General features: G+C 38.3%; 1 protein-coding gene across 3 annotated transcripts in view; it reads left to right on the top strand.

Annotated features, from left to right (window-relative positions):
• The window catches only part of KITLG (KIT ligand), a 90,561-nt gene that overhangs the window by 37,444 nt on the left and 36,269 nt on the right, over positions 1-16,848 (top strand). For 2 of the 3 annotated variants that reach the window (XM_007114512.4, XM_007114510.2), the window contains exons 2-3: positions 1,064-1,177; positions 12,502-12,564. In XM_007114512.4, the coding sequence (XP_007114574.1) occupies positions 1,064-1,177; positions 12,502-12,564 (177 nt within the window). The remainder of the gene's footprint in view (positions 1-1,063; positions 1,178-12,501; positions 12,565-16,848) is intronic. The other variant, XM_007114511.4, reaches the window with a different exon arrangement.

Genomic DNA, 16,848 nt, shown 5'->3' with positions numbered 1-16,848 from the left:
GCATTTCTCTAATGATTAATGATGTTGAGCATTCTTTCATGTGTTTGTTGGCAATCTGTATATCTTCTTTGGAGAAATGTCTATTTAGTTCTTCTGCCCTTTGTTTCTCTAGTGACTGGCTCAGTCCCTGTCTCATAGTACAGGCTCAATAAACAGGTATCAAATTTGAAGCATTACACTCTGTTTTTTTTTTACCTTGGTCACTGATTCATCCAGCAAATATTTATTAAGAGCTTTTTATATTCAAGGTTCTGCTATGTGTTGTGAAGACACTAAAGAAAAAAAATAGATGCCCAGATTTTTAAAAACATAAAATATAGTGTAATAAAAAATAAGCCATGCACAAAGGTAACTATTTTACATATTTGAAAGAGTTATTTGCAAAGAGAGGTGTCTTGGCGGGTGTGTGAGTGTGGGTTCATGCTAGGATTCAAGAATGTCTTCCCATTGACTAAGAATATATTTTTCCTTATTAAATGGCTGAAAAACTGTGATTCAAAACAATGGTTCTTTTGATGTCTCACAAATTAGGTTAAATTCTGTCCTATATCTAAATCTCTCTCTCTCTCCCCCTCACTTTAACTGGGTGTACTATTAGATTATCGGATTAAAGCACTGCTCAGGGTTTTGCTGCTACTTGCCAAACAGTCTACATTTAAAGTAGAGAAAGTTTCTTTTGGTGCCTTCAGGTATGAATTTTATGCATTCCCTAGTTTTTAGAAAACACCTTAAGTGATAAATCCTTCACATGTTGCTACAAGTTCATTCCTAATTGCCACTGGGGAATTGCCCGTAGAAAGCTTTTGACAAAAGTTAACAATACTGTCATTGAAATGAAAAATCCAAACCATATTTTAACAGAAAATTTTTTAAAAATTTGGTCAGCATAGTTTGAATGCTCAGCATCTAATTGCATCTAATTGTATTTAAGCCAGTAGCATTAAAAAAAAAAAAAAGGTAGATCCCCTTTTCCACATTAAGGCAGAAGATGTTAATTGTTAATAGTTTTAGTGACTATGGATTTTCACTGATGATCACCAGCATTTTTTCTGTTTTCATTTAGACTTGGATTATCACTTGCATTTATCTTCAACTGTTCCTACTTAATCCTCTCGTCAAAACTCAAGGGATCTGCAGGAACCGTGTGACTGATGATGTGAAAGACGTTACAAAATTGGTAAGTTAGGAATGCTTTCGATTGCTGTGACTCTTTTTTCTTGTACTTTTTGAAAAATATTTCCTTTTTTCTTGCCCCAAATTAGTACTTTTCGAAGACCAGGATAGAAGGCACTGAGTTATTCTAAAGAGTTTGTAGAGAGCAGGTAGGGAGATATTTAAGGTCATGGAGCATCTTGTTGGTAAAGTTGGCCTGTTGCACCCCACAGAAGTGGCTTTGTTTCTTTGCTGGTCTTTTCATCTCCTTCACAGGCAGTGAAGGACACTGGCGAGTTCTCTGTGTGCTGATGTGCCAGCACTAGCTTGTTCCCCATTATCTCTTAAAAGTGTTTTATTTCCCTTCCACATGCCTTCCTACTCTTCTCTAACGAGCCTAACAAAAGATCTGAGATGCTCTTTCTCCCCTTTCCAACAGCTTGAAGACCCTGTCACATGCGGGTGGGTGTTTGCTCCCTCAGTAAACACAGTTGGAGTCATTTGTTGCCCAAATGTTGACCAGATTCATCTCCCACATCCATCACATTGGAACTCTTCCCTCAGGAAAAGCCGTTTTACACTGGTGCCCCTTGGTCACTGCCGGCTTCATGCCATGCTTCTCTTAAGATGCAAACCACAGAGAGGGAGAGCATAACACAGCATCTGAAATGCCTTCCTCCCAACTCTCACAATCTAGTGGTGACTGTACATGCTCACTTGAACTACAGTGTGTGCTTTCAGGATGAACCAAGTTTGAGAAGCAGTTTTCTAAGTTCCTGGTTCAAAAGAGCCAAATGGCACTCAGTTATTTGAATATTGTCTAGGGAACGGACGTGATGTGAAAATAGGAAAGAAATGAGGATTGTAGTATGTAGAAAGAAAGAAAAGTATATTTTTTGAGATATTTATCTTCCCTATTTTGATATGCATTTCCTGGTTTATATGTTTTATTTTGGGTTCATAGCCAAACTCCAAAACAGAAGTTTAATGCTACGATCTGAGTCTTGCTGGCTTAGTCTCAATGCAGAATTAAGAATACACACACACACACATACACACACACACACACACACACACACACACACACACACACACACACACATACACACACACCCATGCAGATTTCTTTGGATACTTACAAAGTCCAGGTTTAAAAATATTCTCTGGTGCAGTGCCTGAAGATGTATCACCGTGTTTTATTTGAGGAGCTGGTGACCAAAGCAATGCAACATTTGCCTACTATATGCCCAGCTAGGTATAAGGATGGGGGTGGGGTGATGAAGTACTTTTTTCAAAACATGTATCATCCTTTCCCTCAAGCTGCATGTTAGTTTGTGAACCAAGAAACTATATTAAAAAGAAAATGTTTATATTCAAAATTTGGTATCAATAGAAGGCACTCATGAAATGTTTGTTCGATGAAGTAAGGATGTGTACCACCGTGCAGCATCATAATCACCTGTGGCGAAAATCATAGGTGTCTGGGCCCCACTGATTCAGCAGGTCTGAAGGCATCTACATTTAAAGACATTCCTTAAAGGAGGTTTAAGAACCAGTGCTCTAGATGGTCCATTCTGTCACAGTTTAGAGACCACAATATTGTGACCTTGATTTAATCTCATTTCTTATTATGAGTAGTTTTATCGATGTTGTATGGATTTATATAAATGTTAGATTAATATGAGTCTCCAAAATATGCTTAAAGTAGGCCACAACTGGGAAATTACAGCTCTCATGTTGTTGCTGGTAGAACCATGGAGCTAAGATGAGCAGGGGAGGTCTGAAGTGGTCCTAGGTGTCCAGTTTCAAATATGTGGGCAAGGAGTCATAGATGGAAGGTGATGGTGTATCTGACCACACGCTGAGCATGTCCAAAATTAAAATGGTATTTAAGAAAAATTACTTATAGTCATTTTTTGCTGTTTGAGGAATACTACTTAACGAGCACCACTTCCTGTGAAATGTCAAACCGATATTTTCAAGTGGCATAAGTAGGTATTATAAGCACCTTCCAAGATTCTCCACTCTTGTCTTTGACCATCTGCTTATTTTCAGTCTGTTACCTATCAGCTGATACAGTGAAAAATGGCAGGAAGCATGGAGAAAGAAGTGCCTGGAAAGAGATACTTATTAACACTAAAATATAATTCCTTCCCCCAAGGGCAAATGTAAAAAAATCATTAAACTGAAAAAAGTCTTTCTGTCACCCCTCGAGCACCTGACTCAGAGGGGAACTTTTTAATTTCAAGGGTTGATCTAAATGAAATTAGTGTGTTTACTTTGGATTATCGGGGGTGGGGGGGGGCGGGAACCAAGTTAGTAACAAAAAAGGACTTAGAAGATCACTTCTAAATGAATAAAGACCCACTTAATGCCCAGCCAGTATTTCATAGAGTAGGACATGGAAAGATATAAAATAATCCCTGGTCTCAGAGTGTTTATAATCTAGTTTGGGAGCTAACCCATCTCTATGTATATGTGAGTGCATATCACTCAGTCCGCAATAACCACACGTAAATGGATACCATTTGAAAGATTTTCTGGTATAGCGTGGGACCCAACCTATGCTAATTTATTGGTTCAAAGAATGGATTTTAGAATCTGGCACACCTGCTCTTTGACCTTAGATAAGTAACTACATTTCTAAATCTCAGTTCTTACTTCCCATTTTGTAGTGTAGATTAAATAAGAGAATGTATATATAAATTTTTTACCACAGTTATTATCACATAACCTCTCTGTGCCTCAGTTTCCTCATCAGTGTAATAGATTAACAGTACAATTGACCTTTGAACAACACCGGGGTTAGCAGTGCAACATCCTTCTCACAGCTTGTAGTCGGCCCTCTGTATACAAGCTTCCTCCCTAGCTGTGGTTCTGCATCTGCAGATTCAACCGACCATGGATCATGTAGTACTGCCGTACTTAACTATTAAAAAAACAAACAACAACAAAAAAAACACATGGGTATGAGTAGACCCATGTAGTTCAAACCCATGTTGTTCAAGGGTCAACTATACTTAACCTCATAGAGTAACTTTAAAGATTAAATAAGTGAATAGAACAGTGCTAGGAACATAGCAAGTGCCTGCTAAATACAGTCTGTCAGTAATGGTAGTAGTGGCATTTGTGGGGTCATAGGATACTGGAGTCGGAAGGGAATTTAGAAACAATCTAGACAAAGTACTTCAGAAATAGGAAAACTGAGACCCAAGAGTGGTGAAGCCCAGCTCCTGGTCCCATTACCTGTGCTGTATCTTCTAGGACAGTGGTTTTCAAACTGGCTTCAAGAGCCCACCTAGCCTCTCTGCTTTTACTATTTATGTGTCTGGGTTTCTAAATAAGACTTGGCTTGAAAAAACAATTGAGCTTATGAAAAAATGTTTGCAAGCCACTGCTTTAAATCAGCATTTGTGGGATATCATTTGAGAACCATCCAGTCACAATCTCTTAGGGTACGTGTTAAAAGTATAGCTATCAGGGCTCTGCCTCAGAAATACGGAATCACAGCTTGTGGAGATGAGATGTAGGAACGTTAATGTTTCTGACTAATACGCCAGGTGATAGTTATTTGCATAGAAGTGGCAGGACCGCTTAGGCCATAATACTTACAATATTGGGTTGTTTCCATGTCTGAAAAGAAGCTGTGTTCCCATCCTTAGCCTAAAACTCATTAATTTCACTAATTCAAGCAGCAACATGAGTGACTTTTGAGTTTTATGGATATAGATATTCACAGCCTCTCTCTAGAGAACAGTGGGGCAAAAAAGCATCTTCAAGTAGGTCAGGCTTACCAGGGTATTTCAATACCAGCTCTGCTATTACCCAGCTGTGTGACCTTGGACAAATAAGTCCCTGGACCTTTCTGGGATTCAACTTCTGGTTTTGAAAATGAGGAACTAGGACATGATCAATACTTAGTTCCTAATCTAGGATTCATAAACTTTGAAATTCTTGCAAATGGAACTCTAAATTATGCCTACGTGTGCCTTATGTGTGTTTCTAAGAAGAGCATGTATAACTTTCATCTGCTTCCCAGAGACGTCTGTGACACCCAAAAAGATAAGAACTACTAAATCCGACAACTTGGGAGACCCTTTTTAGCTCTGAGATTCTTTTATTCCGTGGAGATACTTTTTTAGGTTGTACCCTTTGGAAAGATTCAGTTATGCCTTGACTAAAAGAGGTTATATCGAACAAGAGGATCTGGTTTCTTTGCAGGCATAACTTTGGTACATTTTATTTGAGAAAAAGAAAGTGGGTTGAGAGTACCTTTTTGCCTTGTTTTTCATAGTAATTTCTTCAGCTGAAATCATTCCTTTGCCCATTCGGCCAGTTCCTCCTTTGCTTTAGGTGGCACCTTGCACTGTGCCCACAAACATTAAGTCTGTTTGCTTGGGGTGATTCTCATGTCACAGAAGCACACGATTTATGACTTTACTGTCGTTTTCTTTTAAATTTCTTATTGCACACTTTGTACTGCCCCTGCAATCCCCATGGTTTTCATTTGAAATCCTTCTGGCATGTTTACTCAGCATAAGAGTTCATCTATTTACAGAACATTTTGCTTTGTTTCCAAAAAATGTTGCAGGACTTGTTTTAAATGGCAAACTCAGGCCTACCTAAAGAAAGGGTCAAGTATCTGGGAAGGGGATGAATGAAATTCTAAAAACTTGTATCTGTGGGGATGGTTCAGCTGTAGCTTTTAATGATTGTTAAGTGTTAATATAAGGAGGAATCCAAATATTGAAATAGTTCAAATTAATTTTTCCTTTTGTTCTTCCTCCTGTTCCTTTCATTTGTGATATTTTTTCCTCCATTTGGGGGAATTTAATTGAATATGACTTTGTTGCTTTTTAAAAAACCTTTTTATCTTTAACTATCTATTGAGTAATTATTTGTCTTCCTCAAAATGTTTAAGGCAGGTTGCTGTCCCAGCCCCATCTTGTAAAGGGGAAATTACTCTGTCTTTTCAAGGTCAGTCTACAAATCAGTAGAGTAGAATTAAAAGTCAAGAATTCGTGGTTTTCCCGGTCTTGAAGTAGGCACTTATTTTAAGTAGATTATATTAATACATGACTCTTAGAGTTTAAAATAATGGAAGATTATAAAAATATACTTAGATAACAAATTCCACACTTTGAATGGACAGTTTTGAATGATGCGGAATTTTTATTCTTCTTCAAATACGATGTTCTTTGGATAGAATTACCACTACCTTAAAACGGAAGATTGGAGTCTCTGAGACTTCCCATTTCTAGGTGAACTCTGAGCTTTATTAAGCGTATCTTCTCTTTAAAAGTAGAGGTCTCACATGATTTTGTTTGACCCTTGAAGAACAATGGTTTGATAGCTGGAGAGTTTTTAAAGTTTATTTTGATGAGTTTGCAATATGTAGCATTTAAATTTCTGCTCCTGTGGTCAGTAGAAAATTTTTTTCTCTGTTTAAAGCTAAATTTAGGACTTATAGTATGCAAAGAAAGGACAGAAGCGTATTAGAAATAATAGTCGTAAAAACTGACAAGTAGCGGGCTATGTTACCAAGCATGTCAATCTTATCATAAAGAAAAAATTGTTCTTCCTTTATAAGATAAACCACTTAGGTACAAAATCTCCTGCTCCTTGACTTTTTAAAGTAATCATTGTTGTGTGAGTATCCAGGTACCATGCAAAGCACTTTGTTTGGATTCTCTTTTAGTCATCACAACCCTAGGAGGTAATTATTTTTACCAACAGCTTATTGATTAGGAAGCTGAAGCCTGGTAATGGTTAGTAACCTGACAATCCTCACCTGGAAATAGGGAGCTGAATAGAGGTTTGAACCCCTAACTGCCCATCTCTAGAGCATAAGAACCCAGTTCATAATTTATGATGTTTTAACTTAAGATGTCAATATCAACTGCAATTTAAGAATTAGCATTCTATCCTCTTGAATTTTATTTCCTAGGTAGTAGTCACCTTATCTTATGATTAGGAAGCAGTCATATTATAGAAGTTCAATTAGTACTACTTAATTGGAATCCACATTATAAGGTGTGTCTATGAAATAAACCAAAAATGTTTTTAATCTCTTCTATCTGAAAGGAGAATGAGGGTCATCTCACTTCATTTAGATATTCTTCACTGAGAAAATGTGACCCAGAAAAGTTTTTATGAGTTGTCATGTTAATTTTTTCTAAATCACTAATTGAGTTGTTATTAAAGGATAAAAAAGGTAACCTGGTTAGTTAGATTTTTGGTCAATATTAACAAGAGATGGCTTATAAGGAGAAATAAAAAGACAAAAAGCTGGGACTTGCCGGGGAAGATCCCACATGCCGCGGAGCAACTAAGCCCGTGCGCCACAACTACTGAGCCTGTGCTCTAGAGCCCGTGAGCCACAACTACTGAAGCCAGCGCCCGGAGCCTGTGCTCCACAGCAAGAGAAGCCACCGCAATGAGAAGCCCCCGCACCGCAATGAAGAGTAGCCCCTGCTCGCCGCAACTAGAGAAATCACGCGTGGAGCAATGAAGACCCAATGCAGCCAAATAAATAAATTAATTTTTTTTTAAAAAGGCAAAAATCTTTGTCCTGTGTTATTTCTGAAGACTGAACAACCAGCATTACGCTAAACTGCTGCAGGAGTGAACTAAGATATTTAAAATATAAGCGTAGAAGGTTTTTTGCTCTACAGCAGTGATTCTTAAACTTCTCTGCGTCTCCCAACACTCTGAAAACTGGACTCTTTCCTCAGGTTCACATATGTGCAACATTTTATGTAGTGTCAAGGGAATCATGAGTTATTACTACTGCATTTTGATTCTTATCTAGAACTTGGGAGAAACAACTGAGACAAGTGTGTCTCACTAAAGATGTCCAAGAAGCCACTGATTTCGTGAGACTTAGAGACCTCAATGATATTTGAATCATGAAATCCATAGATTTTAGATAAGTGATCTAGAGAGGGAGTTAAATGTTCTGACTTTGAGTTCTTTTTCTCCTGAGTCCAAATACTTGCAGGGTATGGTAGGCAGCCAGTGCCTGTTTGGCTTGCAAAGACTTTTTCTTGGCTGAGTTTCCAGCATTTCTACATGCCATTCTCATATGCATTTTACCTCCTCATGTCACTGAGTATGGTCAGTCCTTAAGACATCCAAAAAAAAGATAGCAAATGGGCCCATCTAGTAGTAGAGTGAGCCCATCACAAAGTGACTTGTTTCTGCAGTTTTATGCATTTAATGATCTGGCACAGTATTTACACCCTCACACTCCACACCACAAAGTTCATTGGACCTTTGGAATAGTTGGACCTTTGGTAAATTTTCCACCAGTTAGGTTCTATTTTATTTTATTTTTTGCCCTGAACATATTTTACTAGAATAGATTGGTTTTTTCAAAATCTGTAGCCTTGGTTATGTATCCATTTCACCCTACCAACAGTATGCTTCCCTGAAATCTAAACCAGTCTCTGCTTTTTCAGCTTCTGGTCTCTGTATAAATATTTAATGCATATTCAGTACGTTCCTAGTGGTGTTCTAAACTGCCCCCAGTCTCTATTCTCTCCTTGCTCCAATCCATCCCTCCAGACTAACCTTCCTAAAGTGACGGTCGTGTTCCCTGCCGGCTTAAACACCTGCAGTGTAGCACCACTGCTTAATTCCATGAGAAAGGTAAATCAGACTGAATTTTTCATAGTTATCTACTTCACCCTCTTCATCTTACAGACGAGGAGTAGAGGTTCCACAGGGAAGAAGCGGTGTGCCTGAGGCAGGAGTGACTTGCTGTAGGGTTCTGGTGGTGGAACTGGTCCCGCTGAACCTCACTGCCTCCCTCTTGGCCTCCTTGGCCCGACATTCAGGTCCCTCACTAATAATGGCTTTCCCGGGGTATTTCTTACCTCCTACCTGCTAGAGCCTGAATGACCTGTCCCTGGTCTCCCATGTCTTTGTCTTTGCATATAACCCTATACCTAGAATGTCCCACTCCCTTGCAATTAATAATAAACACTCGTACTCCTTCACACAGCACGCTCAAGCACTAAGTATTTTAAACAAGTTATGTAATCCTTGTGTAGTCTTAATACATCCACTAGCTCGAGTCTATGATTCCCATTTTACACATGTGGAAATTGAGGCTAAAGAAGATTAAGTGGTTTGCCCAAGGTCTCTGAGTTAGCACGTGGCAGGACATGGATCCAACCTGAGCAGTGTGTCCCCGGGACCTGTGCTGTGAGTCCTACATCAAACTAACTGCCTCGAAGGAACAGCTTATCTTCCTAGTTCTAGGTCAAAGGCTCCCTCTACTCTTATCAAATTTCCACAGTGCTCAATATACATAGAGAAACCGAATTTATCACAAGGTTATCTGTGCTTTCTGAATGCTATTTAACATACTATAAATGCTTGGAAAGTAATATAATAATTCATGAAGCAGCCATAAAAATATACAACTTGACTTCCTAATTTCTCTTCCAAATGTAATTGGAAACAAACTAATGCAAGCCAAGAAAGTAATGAGGAGACTGATCTGTAGATAACTGTGCTGAGACCGGCACACAGAGCCAAGATTTGTATCCATACCTCCAATGGGTACTCCTGATGACGGTGACCTTGGGATGCCAGTTAACGTCTCTGTGTTTTCTTCTGTGACATAGGCTTAATAACACATATCTCTGGGGTCGTGATAGAGACTGTGTATGAAAACTTAAATTGTAAAGCATTTTTCAAAAATAGTATTACTTTTCAGTTCCACCAGAAATTAAATATCAGTAAATCCGTTTAATGCAGCAATTATTATTATATAACCCCCAAGTGGTAAGGTGTGGCGATTTCAGTGTGTTGGTCAGAGAACTTCTTGTAAGGTTCCTTTGACTTCTTTGCACCAATTTTTACGTATAGATTACTAATAAAACAGAATTGGCCAGCATATCGCTTACATTTTTTCTGCCCTTTTCGGTACGTACTCAGATCCTAAGTTATCTGAATACCAGTTCGGTCAATTCTATATTTATTTTCTGATAATGTTAATTGTGCTTAAGGACGGCTAGATTGTCAAGCAGCTTGGGTTCAGAACACCTGCCACTTCTTGCCATGTTTCTCCACCTGGAATGACTTTCGTTTACATGGTTGGTTCATAACAAAACAGAATGTTGCTGCTCATTCTGATTCCAGCTTTTAGGTCAGCTGTGTCTTCCACTGGGGCTTACATAAAATAACAAGGTCCTTTTGCTTTTCAAAAATGGGGATGGGGCTTCCCTGGTGGCGCAGTGGTTGAGAGTCCGCCTGCCGATGCAGGGGACACGGGTTCGCGCCCCGGTCCGGGAGGATCCCACATGCCGCGGAGCGGCTGGGCCCGTGAGCCGTGGCCGCTGAGCCTGCGCGTCCGGAGCCTGCGCTCCGCAACGCGAGAGGCCCGCGTACCACCAAAAAAAAAAAAAAAAAAAAAAAAAAAAATGTAAAGAGTAAGAGAGTCACCCAAAAATTAAAGATTAAAAAAATGCCACCTTCTGTGGCAGCCCAGATGTGTTTTCAGCAAGCAGCAAGGACTTTCCTGTTTTATTGGGGGTGGCATGAGGAGGGTTGATGGTGAGCCTCACAAGTGGAAAATATCTAGGACAAGTGTGCAGAGAGTAGATAGATGAAAATATGTAGTTGAGCTAAGAGGCAAGGGAGGCTCCGCTGTCAGAGACCTGAGTTCTAGTCCAGACTTAACACGTAGTAATCGTGTGACCTTAGTCAAGTTTCTTGACATCTTTGAGCCTTAAGTTCTTCATTCATTAAATAGAGATACTATGTGAAAGGGATTCTGAGGCTTGGATGTGATCATGCAACATAAGCCCTTGATAAGCACAGTGCCAGCACATCATAAATATTTGGTAAGTGTTAGGCTGGAGGCTGAGATGAGTGGGAGATGGTACCATTGGAAGTAGAATGGTAGCATGCACAGTGGGATCAGCTACTTCCTTGGCTCCCCTCTGACTGCTTATGCCTTTAACTAGATTCTTTTCTCACCAAATTGTTCTCAGATTCCAGAAGCTATTGGCAAAGCCAAGAAGAAACCATATGGATTGTGTTCTGGGAGACTTGTCAGAGATGACCTAGTCTGGCAAACATGCACAACATCCCAGCTTACTGTGGGGAATAGTAATGATTTTAGAGACAGGGTAAAGGGGAAAATGAGTCCACCAAGGCAAGATAGACCCATTGAGGATATAATAAAGCAAAACCACTTTTTTTTTTACATTGTATATTGTTTTAAGACTCAATGGGCTAAGTCAGTTTATACATATTATAAACGGGCCATATGATACAGATGGAAATTTTATCTGTGCTAGAAGGGTGAGATGTAAGAGGTGGTACTATATGTAGAAAAGGAGACAAATGAACCTGGAACTCTGTAAGTTACCAGGATGTGTGCCTTGGAAGTCAGTTGCCAGTATAGCTCTCTGTGAAGAATATGGATTGATTGGCACATTCACTCATCTCAGCTCATAAATTGACTCTCAGACAGGGGTACTTTTATCTCCACTTTACAGATGAGAGAAACCAAAGTACAGTTTAGATTTGTTCCAAATTCCCTGGTTCTAAATCAGGTGCTTGTTCAATTTATGCCACAGTGACTGGTGGAAATGGGTTAGATAGTCTTTGAAAGCCTTTAAGAGAAGCTAGGTAAACACTTGAGGCATCTCAAAGCTGGTTCAGCACCAGCTAAGTGGATTAAGTTATATCACAGAACTGAATCTTTCTAAATTAATTAAGTGATAAAGCATTTGCCACTCATAAGTATCATTGATCTTTTGAAATTTCGCAGACATTTTTTTCTAGGATCAACGTAGAACAGTAGTTCTCCAACTTGAGCGTACATCACAGTCACCTGGAGAACTTGTTACATAAGATTCAGTAGGTCTGGTGTGGCCCACGACTGCGTTTCTACAGATTCCCTGGTGATGTTGACATATCACTTGGTAAACCACTTACAAGTAAAATATACTGTCTTACTGATCCTTTGGAGGAACAAGTAGGAATATAATCCTAGAGGGAAATTCCAAGACCACAGACGGAAATTGAAATTCAAATCATGTTTCCAAAACTCAGTAGATTATACTTAGCCACCCATAACTGAATTTGGAGGAAAAAAGATTTGTATTATCACTTTATTTCTGGAGAGTGCCTTTGATTGCAAAGGGAAATCAAGAATGAAAAATCACTATATATGTAAATATTGAAATTCAGTAGTAACTAAAAGCATAATAGGTTTGTAGGTGTTTTTCTCCAAACCACTAAAAACAATATGACGACTGATATGTATGGATTTTCTTACAGATATTTTTTTCCTTTTTTTTTTTTTTTTTTTTTTTTTGGTCTCTGTAGGTGGCAAATCTTCCAAAAGACTATAAGATAACCCTCAAATATGTCCCCGGGATGGACGTTTTGGTATGTAAACTGTACATTTCTGGGTTTCATTTTGGTAGTTGACAAAAGAGATGGGATCATTCATATTGAGATAGGAAATTATCTGCCATTTAGGAGTTTGCTAATTGTCAGAATTTGAAGAAGGTATCTTTGGAATTTGACTTACATATTTTTTTTCCTCAGGCAACTGCTAAACTTTATTTTTGGATGAGCATTTCAGCACATGTGTCTTACACCTGTACTCCCAAAGTAAATAACATCACCTTCCTTAGAGCTAGCCACTGATTTCTCTTTTTCCTTCAGTCTTCCCCCAAAAAAGGCTTGAGTGTAAAATTATGTAAATTATTTTCATACCTGAAAAGGTCCTATATAAGTCTCCTGTTTAATTTGAGTTAATTTGAGAACCCAAAATGTTTTATCTCTGAATTTATTTGCAATGTGATTGATTCTTAAAACCTTACAATAAAAATATGTGGCTATGATTATAGGTACTCCTTTATTACTGTAACTAAGCAATTTTGTTTTTCTCCTTACATAGTATCAGTATTCATACATGAAGAAATATTTCGAGCATAGGGAATAATGTAATGACTGTGTACTCATCACATAGCTTGTCAAATGGTACCATTGTGCAGTATTTGCTTCAAATGTATTTTTTAATAGTGAATCATGATAAATATAACTAAAGCCCCATATATGCCCCTTTCCTATACCCATTAGTGCTCACTTTGTCTCTTAGGAATAAGTATTCTGAGCTGGAATTTTTCATTCCAATGCATGTTTTCAAGGCTTGACCTGAAGATACCATCCCCTTGGAGCTGTGTTGAGTGCAACAGCCCACAGTAGCCCTGCTCTAATACTTTGATTGCAAACTGTACATCCATTCATAAGATACCAATTTTTTTGCATATTTTATGTTAATGCCATTATACTGCATGTATCACTTTGCAACTTGCTTATATTTTGCAACATGCCTTTGACGTATAACATGTTCCATGTTAATTCATTTTAACTACTGTATTGTTCCTTTGAGTTAATTTAAAATCATTTGGGTTACTCTCTGTTCTGCAACTTGACATCTTTCCATAACTTACCAAAAATACTTATTACACATTGACTTTGTGCAAGTTGTCTTAAACTTTGAGTCCTTTCTCTGGACGAGTCCATCAAAATTATTACCAGTTCAAGTATGTTAAGCACATCACTCAGTGCTGTGTTTAAAACGTCTTTCAAAGACAATAAGGTTGTCATTTCAAGAGCATTCTCTTGAAAGGCATATTTCTTTTCATTAGTCTATGCTAAAATATTTACTATCTACTATGTTCCTTAGAATTCCTTAGAACATGTACCTTCTTGTTGAACAAGTTATCCTCTTTGTTGACCTAGCAAGTCTAGGTCAATGTCTGTCCTATTGAATTAGGAGAGTTCTCTGGAAATAATAATGTAACATTATAGCAGCCTGAAACTTAATTAATCATTTGCTTACTCACTCAGCAAGTGTCTGTTTAGGAAACACTATGGAGCTAGCACTTTATGAGACACTTTAAGAAACAAATATACATCAATTAGCCTTATGTTCAAAAACTTTAATAATAATGGGCGGGGGGAGTAGCTGGCCTTTTCATAATGCTTTTCTATTCTCAAAATGATTTCATGTTTTTAACCTCCTTGGATGATCCGAAAAACCCTGTGAGGAAAGCAGGATAGCTACTGTGATTCCTATTTTACAAATGACACCCTGAGCTTTACAACCCAGAAGTATTTTGCACAAAGTTAAACAACTAGAAAGTGATAGAGCCTTGAAAAGAAACCCTAGGTCATCTGACTCTTAACCCTAAATGTGGGTATCTAAATAATTATAATAGCAAGGGAAAGTGTTCTAAGTGAAGCATCTAAGTAATAAAGATGCACCCTGCTCCTGACTATAGAAGCACTTAGGCCTGGGATTGCCAAACTCTCTCAAAGAAATCATGCAGCTCTTTGAAAAACAATATGTTAAACTGAAAATAGTGAAATAGATTATTTTGTGCTGGTATAAATCATAGATTGTGCTAAATCATAGATTTCGGTATCGGTTAGTGATAACAAGAGCTAAACTTGTAAAAATAAAGCTGATTCATTGTCACCTATTTTTTTTTTCTTGTTTCTGTAATTGAGAAAAGTCCGCTATTATTTGGTCTTGGCACACTGTCCTGGCACAACTGGAGAAACTCTGTTCTTGGCTACCGCGGTTGGCAAGAAAAACAAGCCCGTGCATAGGCCTTTGGGTAGAAATAGGGGGTCTTACTCTTTGTTTTACCTTCATTTTAAAATGTTAGTTTCTGCCAAGACCAGAGGAGTTTCCCAGTGGAGAGGCCCCTGATTATTTGTCAGTGGTCAGAGCCCCAGCTGCGGTATCTTTTGTCTTTAAACAACAGAGGGTAGAGTGGGAGCCAGTATGGGTACCAGAAAGATTCTCTGGGGCCAAAGCAGTAAAATTCTGCCAGAGGCACTAGGCAGAAGAAAGCAATAGGGTAGAATACACTTTATTTTTTGCTTTTGTTTTAAAAATAAGCTAAATACTCCTGAAAAGGGGAGGTTACGTTTCTAAGGGTCTTTTAAGAAAATTACCCAGCAGATTGTCTCTCACAAAGAGCAGGGTGTGATCCACTGGTTGGTATTTAAATCTAACAATAATTACCAATTTTATTTTAAACTCTTTGAAACTATAATACTGTCAGACTGTTAGGATTTCCTTTAAGTTCTCAAACTAAAAAATCCTAAACGTTTCTGACCCTTTCCACTTACTAGTAATGTTATTATAGAAAGAACAAAAACTGAGTTGCTGAATTTGGGCCACACATCTGCTGTCATTCTGACCCCTCTAAAAATGATATAAACTATGAGTTGCTTGTGGTATTTGAGTAAAAAAATTCATCCCTTTTTAGTTAAATTACGTATTTATCAGTTTTCTCCTAACTTTTTATTTGAAAATACTTTCAAATTTCCAGAAAAGTTATAAGAATATTTAAAGAACACCCATATACCTTGTAATACAGATTAATCTATTTTTAACATTTTGCCTCATTTGCTTTACTAAATGCTTGCTTTCTGTGTGCACATGTGTTATTTTTCTAAACCCATTGAGTAAGTTGTATACAGAATGGCTGTTTAACCCCTAAAATACTTCAGTGTGTGTTTCCTAAGGATTTTCTCTTACATAACCACAGTATGGTTGTCCGCTTCAATAAATTTAGCAGTAACTAAAATACTTCAATCTATTGGCTGTATTTCAATTTTATCATTTTTTTTTGCATTTTTTTCCCTCTAGTACAAGATCTAATCTAGGATCATGATTTGCATTTTAATATCATCCATGATCGGCAGAATAATGGTCCCCAAAGATGTCTCATGCTGTGACTATATTACCTTCCATGGCAAAAGGGTCTTTGCTGATGTAATTAAGGATTTGGGGATGGGGAGAGTATTCTGGAGTATCCAGGTGGGCCCAGTCTGATCACATGAATCCTTATGAGAGGGAGGGAGGAGTTTAGGGACCAGAGAGAAGATGTTACACTACTGGCTTTGAAGATGAAGGGGCCACAAGCCAAGGAATTCAGGAGATCTCTAAAACCTAGAAAAGGCGAGGAAAGGGATTCTTCTGTAGAGCCACTAGAAGAAACACAGCCCCTGTGATCACCTTGATTTGAGCCTAGGAAGACCCATTTAGGACTTTGACCTCAAGAACTATAAAATAATAAATTTGTGCTGTTTTAAGCCCACTAAGTTCATGGAAACTAATACATCGTGTCTCTCCGGTCTTACTTTAAGACTTCCCACCCTTTCTTTGTCTTTATGACAATGAAATTTTTGAGTTATACAGCCCTCCCCTTTCGATAAAATATTTCTCTTTGAAACAATTGATGTTTTTTAATGATTATATTCAGAATAAGCATTCCAAGCCATGATGCTACATTAAGTGATAACGTGTCCTCAGGTTATCACATCCAAAGGCACACAATGTCCATCTTCTCTCCATAGTGCTGCATGTTTTGATCTCCTGGTTCAGGTGTTCCACCATTTCTGTGTATTTACTCATTAACAACTAAGAAGCAATCTTTGGGGAGATACTTGAAGACCATGTACAGTTCTTCATCAAAATTTCTCTCGTGGATTTAGCATCTACTGATGATTCTTAACCTGAACCAGTCTTTACTGTCGTGTCAGTTTTGGGGTTTTTTTTTTTTTTGCGGTACGTGGGCCTCTCACTGTTGTGGCCTCTCCCCCGTTGCGGAGCACAGGCTCCGGACGCGCAGGCTCAGTGGC

Source organism: Physeter macrocephalus, chromosome 6, assembly GCF_002837175.3.
Source record: "Physeter macrocephalus isolate SW-GA chromosome 6, ASM283717v5, whole genome shotgun sequence".
Classification (NCBI taxonomy): domain Eukaryota; kingdom Metazoa; phylum Chordata; class Mammalia; order Artiodactyla; family Physeteridae; genus Physeter; species Physeter macrocephalus.
The sequence above is the reverse complement of the archived record's forward strand: the minus strand, read 5'-3'. Positions and strand labels throughout refer to the sequence as shown.